This window comes from Aulostomus chinensis, chromosome 10, assembly GCF_037954235.1.
Source record: "Aulostomus chinensis isolate RoL2024-O1b breed Wild chromosome 10, RoL_Achi_v1.0, whole genome shotgun sequence".
Lineage (NCBI taxonomy): Eukaryota > Metazoa > Chordata > Actinopteri > Syngnathiformes > Aulostomidae > Aulostomus > Aulostomus chinensis.
In genome coordinates, this window is record NC_141329.1 from 20,791,076 (window position 1) to 20,805,282 (window position 14,207).

The 14,207-nt window shown below is 40.0% G+C and overlaps 1 protein-coding gene across 1 annotated transcript; it reads right to left on the reverse strand.

The window, feature by feature from the left end:
* Positions 1–1,922: 1,922 nt before the first annotated feature.
* Positions 1,923–9,559, reverse strand: LOC147254850 (uncharacterized). The gene is made up of 6 exons (XM_086215225.1): positions 9,454–9,559; positions 9,128–9,197; positions 5,952–6,210; positions 5,617–5,650; positions 5,056–5,242; positions 1,923–4,288 (listed from the first exon to the last, which is right to left on the reverse strand). Exons 2-6 carry the CDS (start codon positions 9,180–9,182, stop codon positions 3,933–3,935), a joined length of 891 nt encoding a protein of 296 aa, XP_086071351.1. The 5' UTR covers positions 9,183–9,197; positions 9,454–9,559; the 3' UTR covers positions 1,923–3,932.
* Between the last annotated feature and the right edge of the window lie 4,648 nt (positions 9,560–14,207).

The following is a 14,207-nucleotide window of genomic DNA, read 5'->3' on the forward strand; positions in this document are numbered from 1 at the left end:
TACATTAAAAGAAACGAGACACGAGGGCCAACGCCCTGGCCAAGAAGCTTCAACACATTAATGCCAAAGTGTTCCAGAAAGATATAAAGGTTATCAATAACAGTAAAATGCCACTGCCATCCAGCATTGGTGGTATCACTGGGCCAGAAAATAGAGCAGATACCTGGGGAGGACACTATAGTGATATCTTAAACTGTGTCAAGAGGGAGAAATTTGAACTTGGAACTGTTCTCAGAAATGATGGTGTGGTCATTAGGCCCACTGAGGTGAGCTGTGCCATTTGAAGAACTGTCTAGGAACAAAGCATGTGGCCTTGATCAGTTATCAGCAGAGCATCTGAGGCGCGGCTGTGAGAGAATCCCAGTGTTGCTTGCCATGTGTTTTACTGGTATGTTAATGCGTGGCACACTACCAGATTCCATACTGTCTGTACTGTTGGTGCCTGTAGTCAAAACAAGACTAGGAAGATCTCCAGTACAGACAACTACTGGCCAATTTTTAGACATAATAAACTTAGATAGGCTCAGCGATTATGTGATTGATAACCAGTTTGGCTTCAAGAGCAAGCGAGGCACAGATTGATGTAAATACGCACTCAAAGATGAAGGATGAAGAATACAAACAACAGAACTCCACTGTGTTTCTTTCTTTCTTTTCTTGATGCATCAAAAGCTTTTGATAGAATCAATCATTGGAAACTGTTTGCCAAATTTAAACCCTGAGGGGTTCCACCCAATCTGATTAGGATCCCACAGTTCTGGTGCTCCCACCAAATTATGCAAACTAGATGGGGTTCCTGTATACAGTATATGCGCCTTTCCTTGTCACCAATGGAGTGAGGCAGGGAGGAATTCTGTCTCCCGTACCCTTCAGTGTGTACATGGATGACCTGTCCAAGAGGCTTAAAGAGTGTAAGACTGGACGTATGGTGGGAGGGACACTTATCAACCACCTGATTTATGCAGATGATCTTCTTATTATGTCTCCCTACAGTTCTGGCCTACAACAACTTCTGAAAGTCTGCTCAAACTGTGGAGCACAATTTGACATCAAATTCAACCCTAAAAAGAGTGTCATTAGGATAGCTAAAACCAGGAAGATCTGAATCTAAAGTTTCCCCCTTTTATGCTGTCTGATCGCACCCTTGAAGCGCCGAAGGCTGCGCGATGCCTGAGTCACGGCATTTCTGACGATATGTGTGATGATGATGATGATGATGATGTACAGCACCAGTGCTGCAAACACTCTGCTCGGGCCAATATGCTGGCCCGCACGTTTCATATGTGTACAGATGATGTTAAAGTTGGTCTGTTCAGAGCCTACTGTGCTCCTCTATACACAGCGCACCTGTGGTGTAACTACAGGGCTGCTAAAATGAAAAAAAAGGAGCTTATTATAATGAATCATGCTTAAGGTTTCAAGATGGACAAGTGCAAGTTTTATGTTTGTGACCAGCAACGTCGCCACCTTTCATGCAGGGCAGAGGAACTTCATTTATAAGTTTATGTGCCAACTTCTAGAGTCAAAAAACAAGCTAGTAAGTGCTCCAACTGAGACTAAACAGAGAGATGCAAGGTATAGAAGCACTGGAATCGATGCCTCCGCACATCCTCTTAATATATATCCTACAGTCTCACTGCTGTTGTTTTGTATTCAAAATTGTCGTGCACTTTGTAGTGTAATTCTTTCTGTATTGTTTTATATTCTTATATTGTAGTTTTGCACACTTGTATTTTCGTTGTAATTGATATGGACCATGTGAGTCTGAAATAAAGCATTCAATCAGGATCAACCCTGCAATGATCACCTTTACACGCACATTTTTAAGATACTCTTTACTTTTATTTTAGTTTTTTCTCCTCACTCGTTAACAGATCACTTTGTAGGAGTTACTTAAATTATAAAAAAATATCTGAGTGGATTTTTAAGAATCTACCGTTGGCCGCTGAATCTGGTGAGCCACGTGGTTTTGTACATACCTGCCAGTGGACTTTGGCCTGACTACCATGTTAAATTGTCTAAAACCTACAAAAAAAAAACAAACCAATGTCTGTCAAATCTGCCAAGTCACACACTGATTGTCAGAAATGAGCAAATGTTTGAAAATGTCATTGAATGCGGTGTTGTATCTTATTAAATCAAGTCCGTAGGAGCTTCAGCATGTCAGACTGTTATGTAATGTGGCCTGTTTATTTTGGACAACATCAGAGAGAGATCAGGATTAATGAGCATGGCGGGGGGGGGGGGGGGTGCGCATTGTCCAACAAAAGCCTTTAAACACTCCACACCTCAGTGCATCTTTGCTGCTGACCCTTTTCACACAATAAATAGTTAACTAAGATGTAGAGTCTGAATATTTAGACGTACGTTCTGTTTGTTCCACGGTTCTTAGCGGGAGCAACATTTGACGCCGTGCATACCATTAATTTTATGAAAGCTGTAAGTCGGAGGTATTATGTTTTCAGGCCATCATACGTCAGTCCTTTCAACATGATATCTCTGATTTTTCAAATTTTACTTAAACGCCCACTGGGACTTGAGACTGACAAGATGTTGGTGGTCAAAGGTCACTGAGACAGGCACATATCAGGGAGGAATACAACCGTGATGTCACTGACCCCATTTAATCTCACATCAAATCAGTGTAAAATACAGTGACTACACACATTTTATTGTCTTGCCGGTCCCTCAGGTGCTTTTCTTGACCAACACTTGCGTACCCTTACATACATCGCATCGTCTCGTAGTCTTTTTAGTTGATTTCTTCATAAATAAGCCTTTCATTTTTGATAAGTTTTTAAGCAATTTTCATGAGAGATGTTGAGAAAATGTCCAATCTTGCTTTTCCTGTTGTGGTTCAAATATGGTATCCGTTTCAAAATTAATCTTGAGGCTTTCTATTTAGAGTCAGAATGAGAAGATCATGTGGGAGGCCATATGTTTTTATAAATGTCTGTGTGAAAAATGTAATTTTTTCTGCATAGTCACTGTATCAGTTGAGGAAAACAGGAAGGTCATCATCTCAGTGCAAAAAAAACAGTATTTGTAATGTAGACAACGGGTGCTTGTCGTGAGTCACAGCTGTTCTATAAACACCTCTGAATTTATAATTATTTTAAGACAAAAACAAATTTTAGGTTTATTAAAATACATACTCTGTTACATCCTCCACCGCTAAAAAGAAAATAATAAAACAGTCCAGCGTTAAATCAAAGATCAGGTTAAAACATGAGACAGTATCGTCTAATGCTGGGAATATTATGGACTGTATAATAACTGAGATCCATGGTCATGAGCATAACTCCAAGAGATTATTATTTTTATTTTTTTTATCTATTTTTTGCTGTGAGACAAAATCTCTGCTAAGTAGATGCCACCATCCGATCTCTGCATCCCCATCATGTGCAAATCTTCATCATCAAACACCAGATGGATGCAGAGAAAGATGCGTGGTCATGGTGACAGCTGGATTTATTTAGAACTCACCTTTGGACTGCATTTCATGTAAAACACCAGCAGATGGTAGGTGATAGGGTGATTTCTGAGAGAAAGGAAAATCAAACAAACTGCCACCGAAAGGGGAAAAAAAATATTTACAGTGGTCACATAAAAAAAAATCTATAAATTAAACACAGTGATGAGGCATACAGTGGAAATACAAGACTAAGATGTAAAATTCCCCCCAAATGTCTGAATCATCTCACGTAATTAACTTCAAGATGTCCCGTATGGAGAGAGTGAAACAGTGCAACACAGACCAACTGTTCATGAATGATTTACCTGAGGAGCATGGGCGTAAAGCCAGGAAGAACACCTTCATGAATTTATAAATTAGACATTTAGTAACTTATTAATAACAGCGTCCTTTTGCCATCAAGGGATACCAACACAGGGATTGTGAAGAGAGTATGTGGCTCTCTGTTTGGCCACAACTAAAAAGCAAACCCTCCACAGTCAAAAGCATCAAAGTCGGAGTCTCCTTCAAAGTCGAAGCTATTGAAGTGTGGCGAGTCGACGTCCTGGCTGCAGGCGTGGAAGGAGCTTCCAGCGGATAGGTCTGATAGCCCTCCTGCACCGTGAGCCATTTCCGTGGCTCTGCTGGCGAGGGGGGATGAAGGGGAGCAGGAGTTGAGGTAGCCCAGAGCTGAGGAGGCCGCCGCCCCTCCCATCAGTAGGCACACTGCCCTCACCGCCCGAGCATCACTGCTGTTGCCATGGCGAAGGCAATCCGACACACGATGAGGGGGGGCCATTGACACGCTGCGCAAAGGTCGCCGTGGTCCACTGGCTATAGGAGATATTATAACACCATATGTTGTCACCTGTTTAATGTGCAACTTCAGTGTTGAAGATGTTTTACCTCTTCACTCAGACTTTGAGACGATCATGATTCTGGCTTTAACTCTCAAAGGATTCAGAAGAAACTATCAGAGGTGTGATGCTGCATCATCGGGCTTTCAGGTATCCATATTTTTCTGACAACTTCTAACCTTCTCCTGATACATTTTAAAAACTAACACCTCTGAACGACAGCTGCATACAAGCATGTCTTATTCAAAACCCCAAAATACAAACACTTCACACAAAGACATTAACACGGTCTACTTATGTAAAAGCTATATTTGCATATTAATCATTTACATGGTTAAAAAAAACAAAAAACAATGAAAGCCGTTTTTGAAAAAAATTAAGAAATACTTGAGCAATGTCTAGAAATTATATATATATATAGAGAGAGAGAGAGAGAGAGACAGAGAGACAGAGATATAGATGTAGTTTTTGATTTTTACAATTATTGTATCTGTTGACTCATTTTGTTTCATTTTCACCTGATTTTGCACAAATAGACCACCTGACTGTTTTTGAATAAAAGTCATGATGTCTAAAAATAAGCGTGTTTATGTTCAGAATTTCCTCGTTCAAACTGGTTCTTTAGTCACCTGAGTATTTTTGCGATTATCCCCCAAAAGTTATTACATTGTACTGCAATGATCAGCCTATCAATGTAAAGTATACAGTTAAGTTGTAGTTAGGACATATTCACTGATAGCTGACCTTGGTTGTGGCCACGGTCTCTGAGGGAACCTCCTCGCTCAGTGACATGACACAGCGGAGGGGTGCCCTCGCCCACCCTGGGTGACCCCGGGTCTTTGTCACTGGAGGAGTCGGGTAGGGGGTCTCTGTCAGTGATGCACCGGGTGATGCTGCGCTGTCTCTGCAGGGTCAGGGGTGACATGACACCCTGAGGAAGCAAGGGATATTCTGAGTGATAGTGGCCGATGATTAAGTTAGCGCTGGAACAGCAGTTGCCAACAAGTAGCTAAAAGAGACTACAAACATCATCGCACAGAGAGAAGATTCTTGTGCGGCAAAAATAATAACTCTACTAAGGCTTCCAAAAATCATGAAAGTAGAGTTCATTTGTTATCATTAAGTCTCATAATGTAAAAATCCTTTTGACTGAGGGAACCCATGAGGGTGCTGACTTCTGGGTTGGCCTAAAAAAAATCATTGTTTCAGCTCTTTATTAGCAACTTGTGACTGAAAGGAGTTTTTGAGATTGAAAACAAGATGGAATACAGCCAAACTAGACTGGACTCAAAACCGAGGACTCACCTCTCTGACTTTCCTGATCAACGTCAGCCACAGACTGTGAAAGAAGAATATGACAAGTCATGATGATTGAACCAGGTCCAGGAGTGTAAAGTGCCCCAGTTACATAAACAACCACATGAAATTAAGTGGGGCAAAGGAGTTGTGAACTCCTGCATGTTTGTGTCAATATGTTACCAAGTGGGGGCAGAAGCTGTGTCAATCATTCACTTTTCAAGTAGATTGTACTGTTAAAAGTGAATTTTTGTTTCCTTGTTTTATCAACATAAATGTGACTGCGGCATTAATGTCCCTGAAGCTAATTTAAGTCCAAGCATGTGAGACTGAGAGAGACCCACTTGCAGTCGTCAGGGTTGTCTGTCAGCAGCAGGAGGAACTTGCTCTGGGGCAGGATGAGAGCGAAGCAGCAGTCCCTCCTGCCCCCTGCAGGCAGTTTGGGCAGGTCAAGGATCTCTCGGCCTTCGACTATCAACTCACAGTTGGCTTGTAAAGATACCACCTGATCCGGAGGGGACTCTGCATCGCGGCACACCAGTAAACTCCCCTCCATAGTGAGCACCACGTACTTCTCCTTCCACTGTTTAAACATGAAGCCGCCTGAAGCAGAGACAGAATCACAGATGCTGTGTAATATTGCTGTGCATCATGGGAAGACAACATTGTGATTTTGAAATACATCAGATAACGTTTGTAACATCAGGCTTACTTCCTGTAACCGCTAGGTGACACTAAGACTATGACTTAAAACTTCAGGTGGTCAATGTCCTCTGGCTCTCATCGAATGTTAAGTTTGGAAAAGATTGGATCAATATCCTGTTCTGTGGTGAAGTATCAAAAATATCAAATTTGGTGAAAATCAGCCTCATAGTCTTTGCACGTTGCTGTGTATAATCCTGCTGAAAGGCAGGCAAATGTCACAGAAAACCTTGACCTATTTGGCAAAGTTAACAATAAAAAAAGAAGCAAATGGGTGAAATGCTCTTTTATGTGTTCCATATTGTTAATTAAAGGTATCATCAAGGCGTGATTGTCAAATGGACTCTGTGACCCAGTAATCAGCCATTCTGAGCGGCTCTTTGTTTGTAAAACATGTATTAAAGTGAGCATTTGGCTTGTAGAAACAAGAGCAAAGCGTCTGTTCTGGATAATACTGTGAGTTTTCGGGACAGGACACACGTGTGTCCCAGACAGACATCCACTCTGTTAATACCCATGGTGATGGACAGGGAAGATCTGCTCTAGTTCTCGACGCAGAGGATTAGAGTTGACCGACCGGGTTTGCCAAAGGGAGAGCGATGTAGGAGTTTACACTTGACATTGTGAGGCATTGATTTCTATGGTATTTCATTATTACTGTTCAGCACAGTCGAGAAAGGAAATAAAAAGATGTTGAACTGCTGACATTGCAAGTAAAAAAGTATCCACTTCCCCTGTCCACTGAGGCGTTATGACACCACCATGAATGAAACCAACTAAGATATAAAACAGATGTAAGAGAAACACAAAAACATGAAACATTGGCTCCTGAATCATGACTTGGCTTTGAAAAAAAGAATATGTCATCATTCTGTGAAAACACATGTGGGAGTGATTAAATCAGACGGAGGGGAGACTCATATCCCTCAGCTCAGAGTTGGAGCAGCGATCTGAGAGTGTTTCTCTTCAGTAGTTGTTGAGTCAATACACTGATGAGCTGTTCACCCTCCAACGACCCCCTAAATCAGTTTTCCCAACAATGGACCCCTTTGAAATATTAGCAGTCCCCGAGCAGTGTTAAAGATTTCTGTTACAATACCGTTCTGCACCATCAGCATCTCATTAAATAACCTTTTAACTGAAAAGGGACTCTTCAAATGTTCATAATCTATCAATTCATTCACTCTTATGATGAAAGACAGAATTGTAGTTCCATTGAAATGTGAAACCGGAAGCCAGGAAGGTGCTGCAGTACATTTGAATTGTAAATTATCATTAAATATTTATCATTAAAATTAAAGCAAAGCTCTTTGACGTATAAATCAACATGCATACATTCAAACTCTTGTCAAATGAGTTCACACAATTCTCATCAAGCCCATTGTTGCTTAATAAACCTCTGCATTTCACACTACATAGAGTTTGCGTGCACTGCTGGGAGGACGCATACTGAGCGCGTTCAGTATGCGTAGCACTCAGTAACACAGCTACTTCCCGATAGCCCCTCTGCTAACGTGAACGCGAATAACTATTTAACAGTGCAGCTCTTTAAGACTGTCGGACGAAATAGCTAAAATTCTGATGGTGAAATAAATACACAAGGATTGTATGACTCTATAAAACCTTTTTCCATCGTTTTACAACTCAACTAGGCTACAGTTGAGGTGGCTATGTCTGATTAGCCCCTCTGCTAACTTGTATGAAGATAATAACTTTGATTAGAGCTCTTCTGCACTTTCCAAATGTTTCTGGTTTAAATGGTACAAATTCAGGGTTTCGCTGGGTTTGTGTGTAAACCTCAAAACAGCTTATATATGCAGTAACAGCTGAGAGTTGTAATAGCTTTTACTACCAGCTGATGGAGACAAAGGCTCAGCAGTGAAGCTTTAAATATGTTGATACTGCAGAGGATACTGCCAAATTTTAGATATTTTATCACAGAGTCAATCAGCCAGGATATAATAACAATCCACTAGTCACGCCAAATTTATTACCCTTGTTGCTTTACAATTTCATACATGACTGACTGACTAATTTATACTATTTATTTATAATATAATAATAATTAATAAAGAGAAGTACTTCATCTTTGTCTTGATCAGATTTGTTTGCTTCAATTTTAATTTCTGGCGGCTTTGTTTTTAAATGTTAGGAAGAGCTGATCAAATGAAATAAGTTTTTTGTGCTGCACTGTTGAAAATAGAATTATTGAATATCAATAATGGATCATCAGAGTACGGAAATGAGTTTTCCTTAAAGGTGCATTTGAATCCAATTTATCTAATGCACACTCAGTGGAGGCAGAAATGCAGCGAGGTGGATGGATGGCTGCACAGATGGATGCATACATTGATGCATAGGTGGATGGATGCACAAAGTCAAAAATAAAGAAGAGTGCAAAGAGTCTGAATAAAAAAAAAAATGTTTCTAATTTTCTTTTAAATTTTGACAAAAAAAAGCTTTTTTGAATTTGTTTTACAGTCGAAAATTGTTGTGATGAAAACCATTCAAATGGAACTCGCTATGACATGATCATCCACCAGTGCCTCCCACACTATCTGACCTACTGCATAATGCAAAAAATATCATGTCAACTGCAAACATAGAAGGTCAAGAACTTTCCACCAGTAACATCAAGCAATTCTAAATATTAAAAATACAAGCTCCCCAGAGCACTGCTACAGATGACCTTGACCTCAGAGCTAAAAGCAGCAAATATATGAGGCTAATATGTTGAAACAACAAACAGAAAAACAGAGAGGATGTAACATCCTGACATGATGGATGCTCAGGGGTGGAGGAGTCAAAGTATGCCTACCATATTTCCTGAGGAAACCTCGATGAACACCTGCTGTGCCCATACCTGCGGTCATCTACAGCATTAGGGACTGCAATGAGAAGCACAGCATTTGATGCTGAAAAATAGGGTCGGAGAGAGAGAGAGAGAGAGAGTGACAGAGAGAGAGAGTGACAGAGAGAGAGAGAGAGAGAGAGAGAGAGAGAGAGTAATCCCCACAATTCAGGCCTTCCTTCCTTAAACCCATGCTGTTTTGAATGGAATTGGAGCCTCCCAGCTAGCTTACGCACATATAAACATCCCATGAGAGGTCCAAACAATCATAACAGCAATGGCTAAAATCCCACCAGCAAGATCATATGATTTCCATTGCAGCCTCCACCAGATGTCAGCTGGACGTTCTCATACTGCTCCTCTCTCAGGAACACATGCACGGATTTAAGCTTCTATTTGCAGCCCTCCATGCAACATATGGGTCATTATAATAGCTCATCATCAAACTGTTTTCTCTGCTCCCATGGATGGCTTCCGAACCATAGTTTGGATCACCTCCTGCTCAGGCAGATTAAAACAGAGGGATTATTATTCTCGCACAGCTGGAAGCCTGTTGTGGCAGTGCTGTAGATAGGCCCAACCAAGATTATAATCTGTTCAGACCTAGGTTACGTTCAGCCCTCCAAAGCAACCGCCTCCAAGATATTTACAGTTTCTTGTATCCGAGGGAGATTAAAAAAACGAGACCTGCGCTCACTTATTATGAGGGTTAAGACAACATTATGTAAGAGGAAGGCTCAGGAGGAGACAATGACATCACTCATGCCACATATTTCCCAAGACAAACGTTTATTTATGACACTGAGGAAATGAAGGATGGGAGGATTCAGCAGGATGGACTAAGACAAACACATGCAAACGGAACAAATTCACACATGTGTAGCAAATAAAAACTTTGTTTATATCCTGACAAACCGATAAAATAAGCAGGCAGCTGAAAATAATATCTGTTTTTTTGTAAACAGCTGTAAGAAAGTTTTGACCTCACATATATTAAAGACAGAGCTATGGAAGTCCATTTCTGTAACAGTAAAAATTATATTCCCACGGTATATTGTAATTTTGAGATGAGAAGTAAAACCATGGATTAACAAATCCTAGTTTAGAGATAAAATAAAATTATGAACTAGAAGTTTGATTTTGGAATTAAAAGTCAAAATCATTAGATTAAGTTACATTTCTGAAATTAAAAAAAAATAGCAAACGAAAAATAAGAAACAACAAATAGAAATTATGAGCTAAATCAGTCATAATTATGGGGGATGGATCCTTATTTTTTTATTTAACACGTTTGCAGTTTTAAATCTTGTCATGATGTCTTTTTAAACTTGCAGCGTTAACCTCCCATATAATTTTTTTTTATTATCAAAACTTTCTTACTTACTTTTCTCCGTTACCGGTTGGATATTGTCATCAATTAATTAACTGCAAAAACACAAATGCATCACTTAGAAATGAGTTATCAAAAGTCAGAAAAGGAAATATACTGAATGCCAAAACTTTGGTTCTTTTTAGAGTAAGATTTTCCCACAGTGTTGACCTGCTGTGTTTATGAATAGAAGCCAAATCAAAAACACAACTAGTCCTTAAGATGGAAAACTACATCAGTCATGGTGTGATTGTTTATTTCCTTTCTGACACATTGGTGGAATCAAATGGATTCTGCTAAACTGTTCACATCTAAAACAAAGCAGATGTGTTAAATGTGGATATGATTTGGCTCACCGGCTCATGAGAAAATCCGTCTGTGCGACCAGCTGAATTTTCAAATTTCATGAAAAGATTCTCGGTTCACCAGACTAAACTGATCAGCGATCAGCAGGAGGGGACATGCTTTTAAATCACATGGACAATTTAGCTTCATTGTTAACAATAGAACATTTCTGAGTAATCACTGCAAGTATCTTTTTGCATGCAATGTTTTATAATGCAGTGAAAAGGCAGCATATGAACAGGGAATGTTGACAATATTAATAAAACAAAGTTTCTAGTGTTGGTGAGAACGCTTGTTATACTAGATTTCACGCAGCTCACGCTAAAAGAGTCCAGTGTGAAGAGATCGGAGATTTCATCAAGGCAGACATTTGCAAGTCGCACATAAATCTTAAATCTTCAATTCTAAAGCAAGCGCCAAGTTGTTTTTCTTTGGTAAGTTAAATAACAAAAAGTCCTTCATTACTGTGTGGTGAGTACTGTAAAAGCACTTCATTTACAATTTTTTAACCTATATTTAATCTATTTGCTATTTTTTAAGTTGTATTTACTCCATCTTAAACCCTTCTTAATTTCATTAACTCTGCTTTCTAGATGGATGTTTTCCTGAAGTTTACTACATTTACTCAGTTAACTTTAAGTTTACTGTTTTAAACCTACATGTACTCAATTTTAAACCTGTATTTCTCTTTTATTTTTTACTCTCTTTCAAACTGAAAACACAATATGAACACAGTCAAGTCATTTACGTCATCATGACTCAAGTGGGGTCAAGTCCTGAGTTGTGGATTTCAGTTATCTTATTTATTTATTTATTTTGTCAAGTCATGTCACAAGTCATCCTAAAGTTGATGACTCATGTCTCCATCTCTGCAAGAGATGCACGACAGATGACAGAGGTAAGGAAGTCAAAAGTCATCGGGCTTTGCTTCATGTCTGTAAGACTAAAATGAGGGTTAAAAACCCTTGTGCAGAGAGGAACATTTTATGAATGAGGCTAAATAGTTTGAATATTAGAAACACATACCAGTGTACCTGCAGGACAGGTTCCAAAAAGACACCGCAGCCATGCAGATAATCTCTGGTACAATGGAGGTGAACAAAAAACATAAATTAATTTCCATCGCTTATACAAAGTAAATTCACTTTTCTTCTTCGATTTAAAGTAGGGACACCCATAATTGATTTCTGTCAATTGGAATCTGGCCTCAGGAAGCTGCATGTGGATTCAGTCACCAGCAGGGGGAGGAAGAGGCTCTGTAATCTCCAGGCATCATGAGCCAAAGTGAGGTATCAACAGGTTGGTGAGAAATTGTATCCACATTGCAGTAAAAAGAGGAAAAGCTTAGCTGGGTCTTATTATTGTGACCCTGTTGCAGAGCAGAAAAAGATGTCTTACTCCTTTATTTTCTTTTGTGACACAACACAAGAACTGGTGTCCTGATCGCTCATGTTGCTGCTGCTGCTGCTGCTGCTGCTGCTGCTGCTGCTGCTGCAGAGGCTTCGGAAGCAAGTGCTTTCAACTCTTGTAATCCACTTTAGGTTCAACCAAAAATCCCTAAATCCTGGTGAATCAGGAATGCTAGGTTTTGGTGTGCCTCAGTCACAGACGCCCATCCCCCACAAAACCCAAACATTCACTCCTTCCACACCCATCCAGCCCCAAAAACTTTGTGTTTTTGAGTAGAACACCCCTCTTTCTTGTACCGGACCCCCTCGGTGACCCTCCTCCCTCCCTCCCTGCCTGTCTATCTGGGAGCAGTGAGAGCACCATTGCTCCAGCTCCTATTGAAAAGCGAGTGTATACAATGGGGTCTTTCTCAGTCTCTCTCTGTCTCCATTAAAGACCCTGGGAACACAACACTGTCCACTGGGCCATTCTTAAAGGGCCAGGGAGACCCAGGTTTTTTGTTTTGTTTTTTGCAACCTGAGTCTAGCACCTCCCACCATTTTCATGGGAAAAGAGGGTGGAAAAAAAACAGGCAGGAATCTACACAACAAATCAATTATTGGTGAATGGTATGTGAACTGTGCAGGGTGCTCTCCCAGACAGCCAGCATCACCTCCGTCACAACACAGCCAGCTACAACATGGCTGACGGTAAACACCGTTCCAAAACTGATGACAATCAGCGAGTTATTTAGACTAGACAGCTAATGCTGCTTCAGGCTGTTTGGGTTACAATGGTGAGTTCAAACAAATTCTGAGACATTTTGATGAGATTATCCCAAGTAGTAATCTTGAGGTGCTTTTACATGTAACATTTTAACTCACAGCTCTCAAGGATGTAAATAAAACACTGACAGGTCTGAATAAATCAATTTAAAAAGCACACCCTCCTTGGTGGAACAAGAAGGTTATGGTTTTTGTGTTTGTGTGTTTGCGTGTTTGCCTGTCTGCAGGATTACACAAAAAGTTTCAGGTCGATTTTCTCCAGAGGTGTAGAATTGACGAAGGAGGAATCTATGCAATTTTGGGGCAAAATAGTCAAAGTTTCACCCGGTAGCAACAGGAAATGACAGGCTGAGGTACACTTCTCCTAGCCAGTTGACAAGATTTATCTCAAATTTAATCAGAAACACCTTCAGAACTTCTCGATGCGTTATTATGACGACTGAGTTTTCATTAAACAGTGTTACCATGACAAGGCAGCCAATTTTTTTTTTTAAAGATATTTCATCATAGAACAAACCACCATTCTTACTGGACTCCACATGGTCAGATCTTTATCAAACGTCACACTTAATGAGGCCTGAAGACATCTACAACCTGAATTTAAGTGAGGGTCCGTTCATTGCTGCTTGCAGCTTTAATTAGGCCCCGAGTACCAAAGTTCCAGGGGTTGAAAAGTCGAAAGTTTTCCTTCGTTGAGGAATGCACTCCGACTGCTTTCTAGTTGTGGAAATGGGGTTGAAAGTTGGGGGGGGGGGGGGGGCAAAATCCATTTTCAAGATGATCTTAATCTGACTGACAAAAGCTACAACACACAAAAGTTTGTGGGCCTTTATCAAGGTGTCACAGTTTTAATTCCAGAAGAAGCTGACATGTGTAAAATCAATTTAAGCTAATGCACATATAGATAACATGTACAGATAAAAAGTCATGTCAACAGTAATACAATCTAACAATCTGGGAATGCAAGACCTATGATAAAGCTCTCAATAATTGTGTTAATAACACCTGAATTTCGTTGTAAATAGTCACAAACAGCACCATTTCATCTTAACATTTGTTGCGTCATTTGGAACTTTTTAATTATCTCACTTTGTATGTTTGTTAGTTACAAACTCAAAAAAAGGTGTGAAATGTGTTGAAATAGTGTGACATAGTGGGT